This window comes from Haliotis rufescens, unplaced genomic scaffold (genome assembly GCF_023055435.1).
Source record: "Haliotis rufescens isolate VD_foot unplaced genomic scaffold, xgHalRufe1.0.p SCAF_4, whole genome shotgun sequence".
Lineage (NCBI taxonomy): Eukaryota > Metazoa > Mollusca > Gastropoda > Lepetellida > Haliotidae > Haliotis > Haliotis rufescens.
Window position 1 is genome coordinate 65,382,457 of NW_025964112.1, and position 18,463 is coordinate 65,400,919.

General features: G+C 43.8%; 2 protein-coding genes across 2 annotated transcripts; both read right to left on the reverse strand.

Annotated features, from left to right (window-relative positions):
* Positions 1–259: 259 nt before the first annotated feature.
* On the reverse strand, positions 260–8,104 carry LOC125372297 (sperm protamine P1-like). Its single transcript, XM_048381622.1, has 4 exons — positions 8,026–8,104; positions 7,117–7,176; positions 6,262–6,345; positions 260–378 (listed from the first exon to the last, which is right to left on the reverse strand). The coding sequence occupies exons 1-4, from the start codon at positions 8,102–8,104 to the stop codon at positions 260–262; spliced, it is 342 nt and encodes a 113-aa protein (XP_048237579.1).
* A 1,056-nt stretch (positions 8,105–9,160) lies between these two features.
* On the reverse strand, positions 9,161–18,271 carry LOC125372298 (collagen alpha-1(IV) chain-like). The gene is made up of 7 exons (XM_048381623.1): positions 18,083–18,271; positions 16,830–16,932; positions 12,358–12,959; positions 11,482–11,893; positions 10,799–11,344; positions 10,144–10,623; positions 9,161–9,300 (listed from the first exon to the last, which is right to left on the reverse strand). The coding sequence occupies exons 1-7, from the start codon at positions 18,269–18,271 to the stop codon at positions 9,161–9,163; spliced, it is 2,472 nt and encodes an 823-aa protein (XP_048237580.1).
* Between the last annotated feature and the right edge of the window lie 192 nt (positions 18,272–18,463).

Sequence of the window (18,463 nt, forward strand, 5' to 3'; positions counted from 1 at the left end):
GCCTAAATTCCGATTCATATGTATAAAGAAATAGTTAAGACAGAAGTAACGTACAAGTGGTGCCCATAGGATATATCTACATACTGCCAATTTTTTCTATCGCTAAATTTCACACGAAGAGGCCTATGATCACGATGTTATAATAATAAAAATGTTTGTTAACACCGCAGTCAGAAATAGTCCAGCTACTCCAGGGCGGCTAAACCAGTGATCGATAATCTGAGCATTGTCCCACTCCTCGATGCACATTGACTCGCGATCAACCCAAGTCACTGAGCCTCGCCACCCGATCAATTAAGCCCCGCACGACCAGCATATGTCTCTCGGGGTCGACGTCAAGCCAGTTTCCCGTGTACATAGCCTCGTGGTAGCCAATTCCTAGAATATACCTTTATACAGTATATTAGGAACTGAAACAAAAAAAAAAACAAACAAACAAACAAACACAAAATTGTCAACATGCATTTCCCAAGTACAAGCAATGTACTTTTGGTTCATGTAAATGGGAAAATAATCAATTTACAAATAAATTGAACTCGTTCTTCGGAGGTAGTTAGTGCACTTCATTAACATTACTAAACTAGAGGGGTACGTGCGGCCCAGTCGTCTAAGGCGCCACAATTCGCTGAGCAGAGTTGTGTCCCTTAGAAACCAATGCTTATCGGTTCGACGCCACGATTTTCCCTGATTATGTTTCTAGGTTTGTCAGCACCATACCCGTGCTTGTGGATTTCATCAACGTGGTAAACATTAAAAGCCTGCACCACTTCCGACTTTCAGACTACTCAAAGAGACTACCCAAAGCGGCGTTAATCCATATTCACTTACTCGACGTGACCCGTGGAGATCCGGGGTAGAATAGGTCTTCTTCAACCCATGTTCGCTGTAAAAGCCGACTCTGCTACTAACGGGATCGGGTGGTCAGGCTCGCTGACTTGGTTGATGCATGTCATCGTATACCAATTGCGTAGATCGATGATCATGATGTCAATCACTGGATTGTCTGGTCCAGACTCGATTATTTACAGACCGCCGTCATATAGCTGGAATATTGCTGAGTGTGACTCTAAACAATAAACCAACAAACAAACAAACTAAATTTGACGTTGAGTCAGCGCCCCAGTGTAAGCCCTATGAGATCCATTATGGCACATTCTGCATCGGGGTCATAGGAGACGCGCTACCACGGTACACACAACACTACTATATGAAGTATTTTCAAAATTGATTCGTGAATTGATGAATACATATTGTGTTTCGCGCAGATGATTTTTTTGCATATTTCCCAATTACTAATCCAACAAGATGTTATTTATTCCTCACTACCAGTCTGACTAGATCTTATATATTCCACTTCTACTAGTCTGAATAAATGTATATTTCCCAATTACTAATCCAAAAAGATGTTATTTATTCCTCACAACCAGTCTGACTAGATCTTATATATTCCACTTCTACTAGTCTGAATAAATGTATATTTCCCCATTACTTCTCTGACTAGAAGGTGAATCTTCTACTACTAGTCTGACAAAATGTTATATATTTCCCTACTGTTCTTATGGCTAGATTATATGTCCCAGTACCAGTCTGACCGCCTCCGTGGTCTAGTAGATAAATCTTCTTCCCGGAGAGCGGAACGTCGGTGGTTTGATTACCGATTCATAGAAAAAGACGTTAAAAGAGGGCATTGTTGTTACCCTGCCTGGCGCTCGGCATTCAGGGGATGAAACAAGAGCTGGTCGGCTCTGAGACAGTATACTGTGTCTGAGTGGGGAATCAATGTCAAACTGCAACATGGTATCTCTCTGTAGGCTTTCACACACATACACACACGCACGCACGCACGCACGCACGCATGCACTCACACACACACACACACACACATATATACACACACACATACACACAAACAAACAACACACACACATTTCCTGGTGTTGTTTCGCTATATAAGTGCAATAATCTCCATCGCGACGTAAAACCCCATTTCACTTCACCTTACCTACCTGACGCTGCATGGCGAGCAGGTGTTTGTTCTAATCCACAGTACCTAATACAGGAATGACTTCTGTGTCAGGTTCCCTTGACACTATTCTCTGAGTGTACAACAGCGACCTTAAATAATGCAAAACACACCCTTCTAAAAAGTAAAATACAATGAAAATTGTATATTTGTTGGTATATCCTACCAAACTTTTGCTAAGGACCATACCTTTGACAAACGATGAGTATTTTGGCCCTTAGCAAATGTTGAGTAGTATATGTATAATAATCGCCTTAAAGGGGGGTCATGCTATACGCGGTGTCACTGTCCAGTCTTCTAGGTTAAAGGGGGTCTGGAACACGCCCAACACCAGCATGTGGAATCTACAAGCTCTGCCCAGACACCAACAACGCTATATCCATAACCAGGTCCCATCAAGGGTGAATGTGCCCCGCGTGTGTCACCCCATTGATCTTATAATCCACCAATAACAAATAATAACATTTCCTTCTACGTCTAGACTGAGTACTCTAGCCAGGTATTTAGTGAGACGTTTGTATGTGAACACAGACATGGACGATCTTCCACACCTCGACACATTGTTGGTTGGTGACTGGCTCACACACAAATGACGTTAACGACATATTTAAGTCTGTGTTTCCTCATGAATATCAACACCCGCACGCCCGGACCGACATTGAATTTCACTGTCTTTGGAATCCATTACTTTAAAATACAAGTCATATGGCAAAGGCCGAAGCATATGTAAAGTTTGAAAACCTTTCACAAGAGTTTTCTTGCTGGAGTGAGTTGGTCATGCCATGGTGTTTGGGAAGAAACTAACCCTGCTTCATGTAAAGTAGTGTAAGAGTAATGGGGTTTTCTTGGAAATAACCAAATATAATGTAATTATTCGTTTGATCAATGTTTTATCATAACACATTCATTGACAAATTCAATACCTAGAAACAAGAGCCAGAGCGACAGGCCCTGAAAGAGGGGGTATAACAACTCAAGTAACAATGTCAATATCGGGTGTGACCACCATTTGCGTTGATGCAGGCGAGGCAACGGGACTCATTGAAGGCACCAGATGATTGAAAACAGCCTGGGGGATATTGTTCCAATTGACAACCAAAGATTGGCCCGACTTACCTAATGTCACAGGTTGGTTCTAGTCCTGTCGTAGGCTTCGTCCCATCTTATCCCAGACATGTTCTATGGGGCGAGGTCTGAAGAAACAGCCGGCCATGGCAATACAGCAATGTTACACAGCCTCAAAAAGTCTTTTACAACACATGCAAAATGTGGGTGAGCATGATCCTCAGTTGCAACGGGATGTTACGTCCCTGCATTTGCATTAAGGGAAGAACATCATCTCGAACGATGTCGTCCCGGTAGCGTACGCCATTCAAATTGCCTTTAACAATGATGATCTGTGTTCTCCCATGTGTTGTGATGCCACCCCATACCATTACACTTCCACCCCCAAAACTAACGACTTTTACTCATACAAGCTTTGCTAAAACGTTACCCCGAACGTTACCAGAGCCTGGACTTATCTGTGAGCAATATACTGTCACAATTTTGTCTTCTGAAACTCAAATTTGTCTACACCCAGCAAGGCGTGCGTAACGGTGACGTGGAAGCAAAACCGGGCGTATAGCTGGACGTCGGTCCCAGATGTTGTGCTACCTCAACCGTTGGCGTTCGGGTCTCCCACTAAATGGTCTCCATCCAGGAATTGTCCGAGCTATTAATGTGGCAGTTTGCTATCCCTAGATGCACCAACGGAATATGGTTGTCTTGTTGACGTGATGTCACACGTGGACGACCGGCCCATAAAATTCATGAGTGTTGCCCGTCTCCAAAGAGGTAATTTATCTGTTCATGAATATGGATTGAAAAATGCAATATTTTATTTAAGAATAATTTTATTTCTACTGAAGTTGGGATGACTGATTATATTTTCCATGCCTGAAAAAAATGCCGCCTCTTAACACACATACTCCCTCAGCATTCTACAACACACACTTGAGTAACGAGTGAGTACGGGACAGTTGTGTAACGCAACACTACGTCGAAGTAGGTCCCCCGAACCCCATGTTTGTCCCCCTGTGGGGATTTTGGGTTAGTATATGTTCCCAGTACGTCTGTCTTCCTGTGGGGATTCTCGGTCAGAATAGGTCCCCACTACAGCATGTCTGTCTCCCTGTGGCGATTTTCCGTGAGTATATGTTCCTAGTACCTCATGTCTGTCTCCCTGTGGGGATTCTCGGTCAGAATAGGTCCCCACTACCGCATGTCTCTCTCCCTGTGGCGATTTTCGGTGAGTATATGTTCCCAGTACCTCATGTCTGTCTCCCTGTGGGGATTCTGGGTGAGAATATGTCCACAGTACCTCATGTTTGCCTCCCTATGGAGATTTTGGGTGAGAATAGGTGCCAAGTACCTTATGTTTGTCTCCATTTAGGGCTTCCGGGTAAGCAAAGGTCCCCAGAACCGCATGTTTGTCGCCTAAGTATTGGGTTGTCATATTTCCGACACATTGGATTATGCTAACGCTGTCAATCTCTGAAGTTCCTGGCCCAAGCCTCCTCATTTCCAAGCCCTCGGGATGTAACTGCATATGATGCGACGTTAGATAAACCTCCCTTACTGATGTATTGGTTGTTGTAGTGCATGTATTGTGCAGTTGCAATGTGTGTATATGGTGGCAAGGGGTCTGGACTCACTGACTGAGGAGCCTTTCCAGTGCGCACGTACTAACGTAGGTTCGCGGGATGTAATAATCAGCTTTGCTGCAGAAAGTTGCAGTCGCCACAATGAGTCACAGGTCTTGCACCTGGATGCCAGATACATCAGAGAGTTTTGCAGTTAACCTACCATGGGACCCGTGAAAGTAATAATCCACAATGCGAGATACAAGTCTGACAAACTCTGTGTAGTGAAATGGCCCAGCCTTTATAGACCCGCTTGAGTTCTATGAAGCGAATAATACCGGTGAATGAGAATAAAATAGCTGTAATGATTACTGTAGGTCGAGGAATGTTTATGGCGCCCGACAAGGTGCACTGCTTTGTGCTGAGTTGTTCTGTTCATTTCATAATTTTTATCGATATATGATATATTCATCAGAGCTCAATGAGGCGTCCAAAGGTACAAAGGCCGTACATCCAGCTAGACTTGGGATATCATTATCATCTTGCTTGGCATATTGGAGCGAGGTAATCTGGTGTGGGGCAGCCATCTAACCATGACTGTCTCTCCTACCTAAGCCCGATGTGCGTAGTCACAGACGCCGCATGTAACTCACAATGCAGGCACACAAGGAGGCGTGTAAACTGCCTGATATGTCACAGAGATTCGCTGATATGTATTAATACTCCACATCTTCCACCAATGCGCAAGTCGCGGTCCACCTTTGCATGTCATTGGCAGGTAGACAACAACACATATTTAATATATCGCCTAGCCTGTAAGGACACTTCACAGCTCATTCGCTGTGTCAAAATCTGCAAAATCGAGGCAAGCTCTACTGCTCTTCTGCTATTCATGTTCCTGACAAGTGGCCCAGTTGTCCCAGGCGCCTTGTTTTGCTGTGTAGAGTTATCTCCCTTCGGCGTGTCAGAAGCCAATCCATTTGGATTCCAATCCCAGATTCGCCCTGCATGTTTCTTGCTTTCTTGGTCCTCCACCTTTAATGTTTCTTCTACTACTTCTGTTCATTCTACTACTCCTGTTTATTCTACTACTCCTGTTTCTTTAACTACTCCTGTTCATTCTACTACTCCGGTTCATTCTACTACTTCTGTTTCTTCTTCTACTCCTGTTCATTTTACTACTTCTGTTCATTCTACAACTCCTGTTGGTTCTACAACTCTTGCTCATTCTTCTTCTCCTGTTCATTTTACTGATCCTCTTCATTCTACTACTTCTGTTTCTTCTTCTACTCCTCTTTATTCTACTACTTCTATTTATTCGAATACTCCTGTTCATTCTACTACTCCTGTTCATTCTACTACTTCTGTTTCTTCTACTATTCATGTTACTTCCACTACTTTTATTTCTTCTACTATTCATGTTCCTTCCCCTCCCTTAATTTTTTTTACTATTCATGTTACTTCCACTAGTTCTATTTCTTCTACTATTCATGTTACTTCTACTACTTCTGTTTCTTCTACTATTCATGTTACTTCTACTACTTCTGTTTCTTCTACTATTCATGTTACTTCTACTACTTCTGTTTCTTCTACTATTCATGTTACTTCTACTACTTCTGTTTCTTCTACTATTCATGTTACTTCTACTACTTCTATTTCTTCTACTATTCATGTTACTTCTACTTCTTCTGTTTCTTCTACTATTCATGTTACTTCTACTACTTCTATTTCTTCTACTATTCATGTTACTTCCACTACTTCTATTTCTTCTACTATTCATGTTACTTCCACTACTTCTATTTCTTCTACTATTCATGGTACTTCCACTACTTCTATTTCTTCTACTATTCATGTTACTTCTACTACTTCTGTTTCTTCTACTATTCATGTTACTTCTACTACTTCTGTTTCTTCTACTATTTATGTTACTTCTACTACTTCTGTTTCTTCTTCTTTTCATGTTCCTTCTACTACTTCTGTTTCTTCTACTATTCATGTTACTTCCACTACTTCTATTTCTTCTACTATTCATGTTACTTCCACTACTTCTATTTCTTCTACTATTCATGTTACTTCCACTACTTCTATTTCTTCTACTATTCATGTTACTTCTACTACTTCTATTTCTTCTACTATTCATGTTACTTCTACTACTTCTGTTTCTTCTACTATTCAAGTTACTTCTAATACTTCTGTTTCTTCTACTTTTCATGTTACTTCTACTACTTCTGTTTCTTCTACTATTCATGTTACTTCTAATACTTCTGTTTCTTCTACTATTCATGTTACTTCTACTACTTCTGTTTCTTCTACTATTTATGTTACTTCCACTACTTCTGTTTCTTCTACTATTCATGTTACTTCCACTACTTCTATTTCTTCTACTATTCATGTTACTTCTACTATTCATGTTACTTCTACTATTTATGTTACTTCTACTACTTCTGTTTCTTCTACTATTTATGTTACTTCTACTTCTTCTGTTTCTTCTACTATTCATGTTACTTCTACTACTTCTATTTCTTCTACTATTCATGTTACTTCCACTACTTCTATTTCTTCTACTATTCATGTTACTTCCACTACTTCTATTTCTTCTACTATTCATGGTACTTCCACTACTTCTATTTCTTCTACTATTCATGTTACTTCTACTACTTATGTTTCTTCTACTATTCATGTTACTTCTACTACTTCTGTTTCTTCTACTATTCATGTTACTTCTACTACTTCTATTTCTTCTTCTATTCATGTTACTTCTACTACTTCTGTTTCTTCTACTATTCATGTTACTTCCACTACTTCTGTTTCTTCTACTATTCATGTTACTTCCACTACTTCTATTTCTTCTACTATTCATGTTACTTCCACTACTTCTATTTCTTCTACTATTCATGGTACTTCCACTACTTCTATTTCTTCTACTATTCATGTTACTTCTAATACTTCTGTTTCTTCTACTATTCATGTTACTTCTACTACTTCTGTTTCTTCTACTATTCATGTTACTTCTACTACTTCTATTTCTTCTTCTATTCATGTTACTTCTACTACTTCTGTTTCTTCTACTATTCATGTTACTTCTACTACTTCTGTTTCTTCTACTATTCATGTTACTTCTACTACTTCTGTTTCTTCTACTACTTCTGTTTCTTCTACTACTTCTGTTTCTTCTACTATTCGTGTTACTTCTACATCTTCTGTTTCTTCTGCTATTCATGTTACTTCTACTACTTCTGTTTCTTCTACTATTTATGTTACTTCTACTACTTCTGTTTCTTCTACTATTCATGTTGCTTCTACTACTTCTGTTTCTTCTGCTATTCATGTTACTTCTACTATTCATGTTACTTCTACTATTTATGTTACTTCTACTACTTCTGTTTCTTCTACTATTCATGTTGCTTCTACTACTTCTGTTTCTTCTTCTACTATTCATGTTACTTCTACTATTCATGTTACTTCTACTATTCATGTTACTTCTACTACTTCTGTTTCTTCTACTATATTGTAGGGGTGCATTGCAATAAACTGCACAATTGTATTCCACTGTAGAACACAGTTGTACTGTACCATTGTATGGATACATGGTTCTTCATATTCCCCAGCACCTCCATGGACGCCCAGGAAAATACTGTCCTTAATTGTAAAGACACAACTATAATACATTAGAAAATAATTGATAAATGAGATTTATCATTTGTTGACATCACGTCGTACATAAATCTGATTTCATTTAGCCGTGACAGTTTGCAGTAATCACCCGCTTAATCAATACAGCCAGTCCTCGGCCCAAGCCTCTGCAAGCTGTTCAGTACAATTATTTGAAACTATGTGTTTATCATGAGGCAAGCCTCGAGCAGGTTGGAGTTTATCCCATGTATCTTAAAGGCACCTTCTACCTACAGGGTTTATACATATCATTGTACATATAGGTAGATGTTTCTTAAGGCTTTCCTCAGACACATCCATTCTCTAAACCCAACACAGTATCTTAAGCGACATGATGGTGTAGCTCGATCATTTTATTACCGTCTTCGCCATGTTTGTGGTTTTGACACAGACGTCCATCCATGGTACGACCCTGAATATGTAGAGGGCGTCATGGAATATGATAAATACAAAATCCTTTGGAATAGGCCCGTTTACAGCATCAGACGTATCCAGGCCAACAAACCTATCTTGTACTTTTTTATAAATCCAATGAAATCATTTATATCATTGAATTTTCTGTCTCTTTTGACAGTAATGTTATTGACAAGATTGAGGAAAAACATGGCAAATATGCGGACCTCGCTTTCGAAATTTCACGCTTGCATCCCAAGTACCAACTTGTCCGACTCCCGATTGTTCTCGGTGCCTTAGGTTTGGTACCTCCCAATCTGTTGACTGACATTGGGAGAGTGCCCGGGTTTGCTACCAGGAATACAGCCCTTCTGACAATTCGGGTAATACAGAAGGCTGCAGTGTTGGGGAGTCTTCACATTCGCCGAAAAGTTCTGGATTGGTTTGACTAGGCAGCATTTCCTGGGAGAAGTCCCATTTGAGGAGTTGTTGAGCTGTTGGCAAGGGCACTTGTTGACGTGTTGAGCTGAAGACACCATTTTGGAGAAGTTGTTGAGCTGAAGACACCATTTTGGAGAAGTTGTTGAGCTGAAGACACCATTTTGGAGAAGTTGTTGAGTACGAGCACATGGTGCTGGCGACAAAGACTGCGGCGGTCTCGTATCTATGACGAGATCGGTTATCTTGCGACGTCGTGTGCTGTGTAGTAGTGTACGTCTTTGGAGACGTTGTTGAACTATTAGGAACATCACAGACGACGATTCTCGGCGTCCAGCGTGGCAGGATGACAACACCTCGTCACATATATTATAAGCTGGCATCTGGTTTGAGTATTCCGGGAGGCCTTGGGCTTGGGTGTGTTCCGCCATCATGAAACAAATAAAACTGAGCCAATCACAGTGTACCTAGCACGAGACATCCAAGCAGCCACGCACATAAATCAGCCATATTGTTTGAGTTATCGGCGAGTGATTGACACCTCTGCAAGTCCGCCGATCATAATGTCACTTATTCCTCTGTCATATCAAGAGGCAATTAATTGCCGTGTCTGTATGGGGATGATTGATCTCCGTGGGAACCTGTAGCAGACTTGTCATTTAACCACTTTAAGTTTTTAATTGTTTGGAAGGAAATGTGATTGATCACATAGATGTACATATCATAGTATGTCAGCCCTGCGCGACTCCTGCACTCATCATACCGAACAACACTCACAGTCACTTCAGTCAGACCAGGAGCTCAAACACCCACAGTCAGACCAGGAGCTCCCACACACACAGTCAGACCAGGAGCCCCCACACTCACAGTCAGATCAAGAGCTCCCACACTCACAGTCACGTCAGTCAGACAAGGAGCGCCCACACTCACAGTCAGACCAGGAGCTCCCACTATCACAGTCACATCAGTCAGACCAGGAGCTCCAACACTCACAGTCAGACCAGGAGCTCCCACACTCAGTCAGACCAGGAGCTCCCACACTCACAGTCACATCAGTCAGACCTGGAGCTCCCTCACTCACAGTCAGACCAGGAGCCCCCACTATCACAGTCACATCAGTCAGACCAGGAGCTCCCACACTCACAGTCAGACCAGGAGCTCCCACACTCACAGTCACATCAGTCAGACCAGGAGCTCCAACACTCACAGTCAGACCAGGAGCTCCCACTATCACAGTCACATCAGTCAGACCAGGAGCTCCCACACTCACAGTCATACCAGGAGCTCCCACACTCACAGTCAGACCAGGAGCTCCCACACTCACAGTCACATCAGTCAGATCAGGAGCTCCCACACTCACAGTCAGACCAGGAGCTCCCACACTCACAGTCAGATCAGGAGCTCCCACACTCACAGTCACATCAGTCAGACCAGGAGCTCCAACACTCACAGTCCCGTCACTCAGACCAGGAGCTCCCACACACACAGTCACATCAGTCAGACCAGGAGCTCCCACACTCACAGTCAGACCAAGACCTCCCACACTCACAGCCACGTCAGTCAGACCAGGAGCTCCCACACTCACAGTCAGACCAGGAGTTCCCACACTCACAGTCACATCAGTCAGACCAGGAGCTCCAACACTCACAGTCAGACCAGGAGCTCCCACACTCAGTCAGACCAGGAGCTCCCACACTCACAGTCACATCAGTCAGACAAGGAGCTCCCACACTCACAGTCAGACCAGCAGCTCCCACACTCACAGTCAGACCAAGAGCTACCACACTCACAGCCACGTCAGTCAGACCAAGAGTTCCCACACTCACAGTCACGTCAGTCAGACCAGGAGCTCCCACACTCACAGTCACATCAGTCAGATCAGGAGTTCCCACACTCACAGTCACACCAGTCAGACCAAGAGCTCCCACACTCACAGCCACGTCAGTCAGACCAGGAGTTCCCACACTCACAGTCACGTCAGTCAGACCAGGAGTTACCACACTCACAGTCACATCAGTCAGACCAGGAGCTCCCACACTCACAGTCAGACCAGGAGCTCCCACACACACAGTCACTTCAGTCAGACCAGGAGATCCCGTACTCACAGTCAGACAAGGAGCTCCCACACTCACAGTCACATCAGTCAGACCAGGAGCTCCAACACTCACAGTCCCGTCACTCAGACTAGGGCCCACTTGCACAAAGCGATGTTAGCACTAAGACTATCGTAAGCCTATGTTAAAGTATGGGAGTTACGATCATCTTAGCGCTAAGATCTCTTTGTGCAAGTGGGCCCAGGAGCTCCAACACTCACAGTCACGTCAGTCAGACCAGGAGCTCCCACACTCACAGCCACGTCAGTCAGACCAAGAGCTCCCACACTCACAGCCACGTCAGTCAGACCAAGAGCTCCCACACTCACAGCCACGTCAGTCAGACCAGGAGCTCCCACACTCACAGCCACGTCAGTCAGACCAACAGCTCCCACACTCACAGTCACGTCAGTAAGACCAAGAGCTCCCACACTCACAGCCACGTCAGTCAGACCAGGAGTTACCACACTCACAGTCACGTCAATCAGACCAGGAGTTACCACACTCACAGTCACATCAGTCAGACCAGGAGCTCCCACACTCACAGTCAGACCAGGAGCTCCCACACACACAGTCACTTCAGTCAGACCAGGAGATCCCACACTCACAGTCACGTCAGTCAGACCAAGAGTTCCCACACTCACAGTCACCTCAGTCAGACCAGGAGTTACCACACTCACAGTCACATCAGTCAGACCAGGAGCTCCCACACTCACAGTCAGACCAGGAGCTCCCACACACACAGTCACTTCAGTCAGACCAGGAGATCCCGTACCCACAGTCAGACAAGGAGCTCCCACACTCACAGTCACATCAGTCAGACCAGGAGCTCCAACACTCACAGTCCCGTCACTCAGACTAGGGCCCACTTGCACAAAGCGATCTTAGCGCTAAGACTATCGTAAGCCTATGTTAAAGTATGGGAGTTACGATCATCTTAGCGCTAAGATCTCTTTGTGCAAGTGGGCCCAGGAGCTCCAACACTCACAGTCACGTCAGTCAGACCAGGAGCTCCCACACTCACAGTCACGTCACTCAGACCAAGAGCTCCAACACTCACAGTCAGACCAGGAGCTCCCACACTCACAGTCAGACCAAGAGCTCAAACACTCACAGTCACGTCAGTCAGACCAGGAGCTCCCACATTCACAGTCAGACAAGGAGTTCCCACACTCACAGTCAGACCAGGAGTTCCCACACTCACAGTCAGACCAGGAGCTCCCACACTCACAGTCACATCAGTCAGACCAGGAGCTCCCACACTCACAGTCACATCAGTCAGACCAGGAGCTCCCACACTCACAGTCAGACCAGGAGTTCCCACACTCACAGTCACATCAGTCAGACCAGGAGCTCCCACACTCACAGTCACATCAGTCAGACCAGGAGCTCCCACACTCACAGTCAGACCAGGAGTTCCCACACTCACAGTCACATCAGTCAGACCAGGAGTTCCAACACTCACAGTCAGACAAGGAGTTCCCACACTCACAGTCAGACCAGGAGCTCCCACTATCACAGTCACATCAGTCAGACCAGGAGCTCCCACACTCACAGTCAGACCAGGAGCTCCCACACTCACAGTCAGACCAGGAGCTCCCACACTCACAGTCACATCAGTCAGACCAGGAGCTCCAACACTCACAGTCAGACCAGGAGCTCCCACTATCACAGTCACATCAGTCAGACCAGGAGCTCCCACACTTACAGTCAAATCTATGTCGATACACGGATGTTATCAAGCGAGTGTGTTTGGGGATTGTAAATATCCTGTATTAGCTAAATACTTAGTGTTTATTCCTAATACAGGCTATTTACCATCAACAAACACACAAGCGTGATAATCTCGTTATCATATGATGCCCTTCTTCAATTCTATGCTCAAAATCTCTTCGTTTAGTTTTCGTGTAGTGTGAGCATTAATCTATATTAAGTCAGAGGGTAAGTGACGTGTCAGTCGGACCGTGACAGTAGCCAATATAGTTCCACCTGAAACCTGTTTCTTATACAGTGGCGTAACTACACATGTGCAAAACAACAATTGCCTACACAAATTATTTTCACTTGCCTTTCGCGGCAATCCATCGGTCTGTCCGATAGAGTCACTGTCCTTTATCAAAGGGAAGCTACTCTTACCCTAGTCTATGAGACGTCATGGCCACAGTGAGACGTTGTTGACCTGACCTGTCATAACGTTACAAAATGCAGTCAGATGTTTACACTGCGATAAAACGAAACAAGGTAACAACATATTTCGGCCAAAAATACAACTGTTATAATTTGTGGAAAAGATTGCAAGCCGCAGAGGTCTACAAGCACAGATATGGAAACTGATCCCGCTTGGCTAGTGCCCTCGCAAAATACTTTAGCAATTTATATCTCCAAAGTTGCCAAAACTTGTAAAATGCCTTACCTCAAAGTTAGACACTGATTCTCAGTATATTAGACTATTCTTTGGATAATGATAGCAATTATCCGCTGTTCTAGTGTTTCTAGAAATTGTTGATGTTAGGCTTTTGATTGTTTAACGCATGCGCAGACATACTGTATTAAAACAGGAATGTGAAAACATTTGTTTATCTTATCTATTGGATTTGTTTGCTTCAGGGGGTTCCAGCGGTTGGAAAGGGGGGGTGGGGGTGGGGGGTGGGGGGGGGGGGGGGGGGGGTGGGGTGGGGTCTTGGGGGCAGCCCGAGCAGGGGCACCCGATGGCACCAAACCTGTTACAGTAGTAGTAGTAGTAGTAGTAGTAGTAGTAGTAGTAGTAGTAGTAGTAGTAGAAGAAGTAGCATTTCCTGGCAACAAACCAAAATTCGCCATGCCAAAATCAATCGCTGAAAAAAAAAGAAACTTCAAGAAACAAAAGGAAGAAACACAACCTTCCCAGCGTGTACTCCCTCTACTGTGCGACAGCCTAGCATTACCCTGATTGCCTTGTTGTTATGATGCCACCCTAGTCAGTTCTCTGTCCCCACACCCAGCCCCTAATATATTCACTCAATACGCTTGCTCAGTATACTCCTGGTGAAGGGACAAGGAGTAGCCATGAAATGTTGTTACGGACAACAACGACGTTGTTATCCATAAAGGTTTTATGTCTTCATGTTCTTCCAACTTGTAAATGCCTATCAAAAAGACTTTATCATTACGTGTTCACAAATACAGAGACTTATTTCGGGTGAAATATATACTACCGACAACAATACTGATGAAATGTTAGTGAGAGTGTAAGGACGTATAATGTCTGTTAATATTTTGTAAATCAATATCTGTCCACCATGTGTGGTTGCCCTTGGCATTGCCCGCCATTCCGCCTGAAGCGCTACCACAATCTGGGCCACGTTGGCGTTCTCGCGAATGGAACAACGTCATTACGCACAATTTCAACATATGGCTGGCCAGTCAAATGTCCATTCACAATTACCAAATCAGTTTGCCTGTCATGTGTGATAGCGCCCCACACCATGACACTACCGTCCCATACCGATAATGGTCAGGATTTGTTGCCCTGGCATACCGCTCGCCGCTACTTCGCTAACAACGTTTTCTGTCTTATTCGAATCGGCGTAAAACCTTGATTCGTCTGTAAATATGGTGTCACGCCACTGACACACAGCCTGTCCCTGGTGTTGCCTTGCCCACCCCAATCTTTGGTTAAGCTGTTAGGGTCACACCCATCTATTGCGGGGGCGGTCGGGAAGCCCAGTGATTAAAGCGTTCGTTCGTCACGCCGGAGACCCGGGTTCGATTCCCGACATGGGTACAATGTGTGAAGCCCATTTCTGGTGTCCCCCGCCGTGATATTGCTGGAATATTGCTAAAAGCGGCGTAAAACCATACTCACTCACCCATCTATTGCGTAGTGCAAATAATGTAATGAGACGACCTTGTCTAGGTGGCGTTTATTTGGGATTGATCTTCAGCCATCCCATGCTTGTCGTAAGAGGCGACTAACGGGATCGGGTGGTCAGGCTCGCTGACTCGCTTGATGCATGTCATCGCTTCCCAATTGCGTGTATGGATGCTAATGTCAATCACTGGAGTGTCTCGTCCAGACTCACAAACAACAAACAAAACACAAGGACGCGAATATCGGGGAACCTCTTACTGTGGAACACGATATTTGCATCAGGCTAATGGGTTACTTCACGACTTGTCTTTCAATGACGTGTCATCATGTCATTGTACAATCGCTAATACTAAGCCAGCGAGTATACTTCTACTCCGCTTTTTTTTGCAAAATTCCAGCAATTTCACGGCGGGGAAACACAAGCTTTGGGCTTCACAGATTGTACCTATGTGGGGAATCGAACCCGTGCTTTTGTCGTGACAAGCGAAGGATCTAACCACTTGGCTACCCCACTGCCTAAAATGGCTAATAATTGAAAATGACATTATCAATTATTGATAACGTCACAGATGATTGTATATAACGTTTGTCTAACAAGAGGCTGAACGAGAGTTCTGTCAACAACAAACCAATATCTATATAATACAAACATAAAACCTGAATATTCTCAATCAGGAACGTAGGCGAAGCTCCATCATATGCCAGGCACGTGTGCACATCTCTCGTTACGGCGTGTGTCTGGGGCACAGATTTAATTATGTCTCACTTCTGCCCAACATATACATTTCTTACATATGCACATGTATTAAAGTACATTATCAGGCCAAAAAGTAATTTCAAACAATCCAAAGAATTTTTTAAAACGCAGCATGCGTTATGTGTATAAAATACCTTTCTCCGGGTCAATATTATTTTCTCCAAATTGAAACAAAGATTTGATTTTTGAAGATGAGAATTTTTCATTTTCTGAAAGGTCGTACAAATCTCTAATGTCATCATATAGACGACAGCGAGTCAAACACACGTGCCTCGTCTTAGACATGAGATAAATAATAAAAACACTTCCTGTTAGTTCCGGTACATTTTCATAGCGCCTATCGCCAAGTTGGAAACTTATCGGGTCTCTTCTTGAAAAAGGGCGGTCGGGTAGCCTCGTGGTTAAAGCGTTCGCTCGTCACGCCGAACACCCGGGTTCGATTCCCGACATGGGTACAATGTGTGAAGCCCATTTCTAATGTCCCCAGTCGTGATATTGCTGGAATATTGCTAAAAGCGGCGAAAAACGTACTCACTCACTTACTGTTCGAAAAAGATATTTCTAATTCAGTACATACTCATTCATACATTTCTTTCCATTGTCATACACACAACCTTTCTTACGCCAAGTATTGGCGTGCATCAAATTCACACAACTTCTTTCTAATTCCAAAATTCCAGTTCTAAGTTTTAAGCATTCTTATCCGCCAATCTAAAAAGAAAGATATTTAATCTGTCAGACATATTTCGAAGAGACGCCAATGCCTGGGAAAACTTGCCCGCTGTATTACACAGGTGGTACCCAACCATATCTCAATTTGCAGCAACATAAGGGCACATTTTCCAAGGCAAAGAATAAATGTTCGCGTACATTTACGTGCATGGAGCGTCTAATCGCTGGCGCTGGGAGTCACTCGCGCGGGCTACTGTTCATGAGAATCCGACTCAACGCCACGTCTTAAGACTGAAAGAAACCGCACGGGTCCCGCAGGACGTTCTGTGTCCCTGGGGTGCCGTCACGAGCTGGCCTTTAACCCGGAGGTCGATATGACAGAAGAAGGGGGATCCCATTCCCGTCTCTATCTGTCGCACAGTAATAGAAGTCAAGGAGAATTATCGCGCAGTCAATTTGTAATAAGGCTATCAATTTATCAAGCCCCGGGGTTAATCCGAGGGAGATTGCTTTCCATACGACCAATATCGTTTAAACGAGAAGTGCTGTTTTCCTGATGGCTTCTTGTGCGAGTAGAATTTATTGCAAACATCGGAAGCCGTGATTTATGTTGGGAGTGTGAGATTCAGAAAGGCCCTTGTTCATTTGAAATCAAGATGGAATTATGGCCGTAAATGTAGAGTTTTAACAAGTAGCTGTTGGGAATGCCGCCACTAAGCACGTGGAGATGGGAGGGATTTCGCACTGGCGATGTTCTTTGTCAACACTTACAGAATCAGTTGGCCTTGGCTAGACATTAGAGAAGTTCACGAGTTTTTACTTGTCAGAATACCACCTCAATGACATGAACACACATGGTATATCTACTGGGAAGTAGTATATCCAGATCACGTGTTCAGTGGCCCTAGGGTAGATGGAAAATTCAATATTCTTTGTTGTAAATACGCGGGTTTAAGTAACACTGTAAAAAGCGGAATTATAAAACATATGCTGTACAGTGAGGAATCCTTCACATTGCTATCCTTGTATTTATAGAAACGTATTTGACATAAACTCGAGTACATCTAAACCTTCCAATCAAGCTTAAATAAACTTCAACGAGTAGTATTATATACCGATGTAAGCTCTAACAGCCAGTTTCACCCTTTAAGTTAACTTCACACCCTAAGTAAAATTAAAAAGATACCTACCAAAACCCAACTATTAAATTTATCCCCATACACAAACCTCCAGCATATACTTCATGCCCCATGTAAACCTATAATATTAGCTCCGTCGCCTTTATCAGTACGAGGCCCAGAGAGACACAGGATACATCTACCCCCCCCCCCCCCCCCCCCACCCCCCCACCCCCCCACCCCCACCTCACACACACACACACACACGCACACACCTTTTTAGCTCATATATTTTGACGATGCAATATAAACTGTCCAAATTTTTAACCAAGGTATAGAAGACCCTTTCAGCACCGTTACATCAACTCTACAGAACAAACTGTATGAAATCATCATCCCTCGCGAAAGTAGAGAAATCACAAACACATATGATTCAGCTGACGTCCCGAGGTGGCGGGAGGGGGCGCTTATCCTTGAGGGAGATCTGGGAGGGTGTCAGAAGGCAGCACAACAAATGACCCTCCTCCAGATTGACCATATTAGATTCCATATCAACGGGTCCCATCGGTCCCACTTGCAGTAGAACCGACAGGATTAAACCAGATCTCTGTTCAGCGACTCTCAGCTCCATGGGGAATAACACTTTATTAGCATTATTAACATTCATCTCTGCCGGAGCGGACGCGTTCAGACTTTCTCATTATAGTTTCCAACGTCCCTGAATTGATGGTATTTTGTCTTGAAAGGAAATACAAAAGATCGGTGTGTTCTTTTTTCAAAATTGTTATACATTCATAAAAAAAATAGTACAACAAAAAGGTAA

Coding starts and splice junctions, on each gene's coding strand:
- LOC125372297 (XM_048381622.1), bottom strand. CDS start 8,104: ATGAATAGTAGAAGTAACATGAATAGTAGAAGAAGAAACAGAAGTAGT. Junction 7,177..8,025: donor GAATAGTAGAAGAAACAGAA/GTAGTAGAAGTA, acceptor GTAACATGAATA/GTAGAAGAAATAGAAGTAGT. Junction 6,346..7,116: donor AAGAAACAGAAGAAGTAGAA/GTAACATAAATA, acceptor ACATGAATAGTA/GAAGAAACAGAAGAAGTAGA.
- LOC125372298 (XM_048381623.1), bottom strand. CDS start 18,271: ATGGAGCTGAGAGTCGCTGAACAGAGATCTGGTTTAATCCTGTCGGTT. Junction 16,933..18,082: donor CCCTCCCGCCACCTCGGGAC/GTCAGCTGAATC, acceptor ACTGTGCGACAG/ATAGAGACGGGAATGGGATC. Junction 12,960..16,829: donor CAGAACGTCCTGCGGGACCC/GTGCGGTTTCTT, acceptor GTATCGACATAG/ATTTGACTGTAAGTGTGGGA.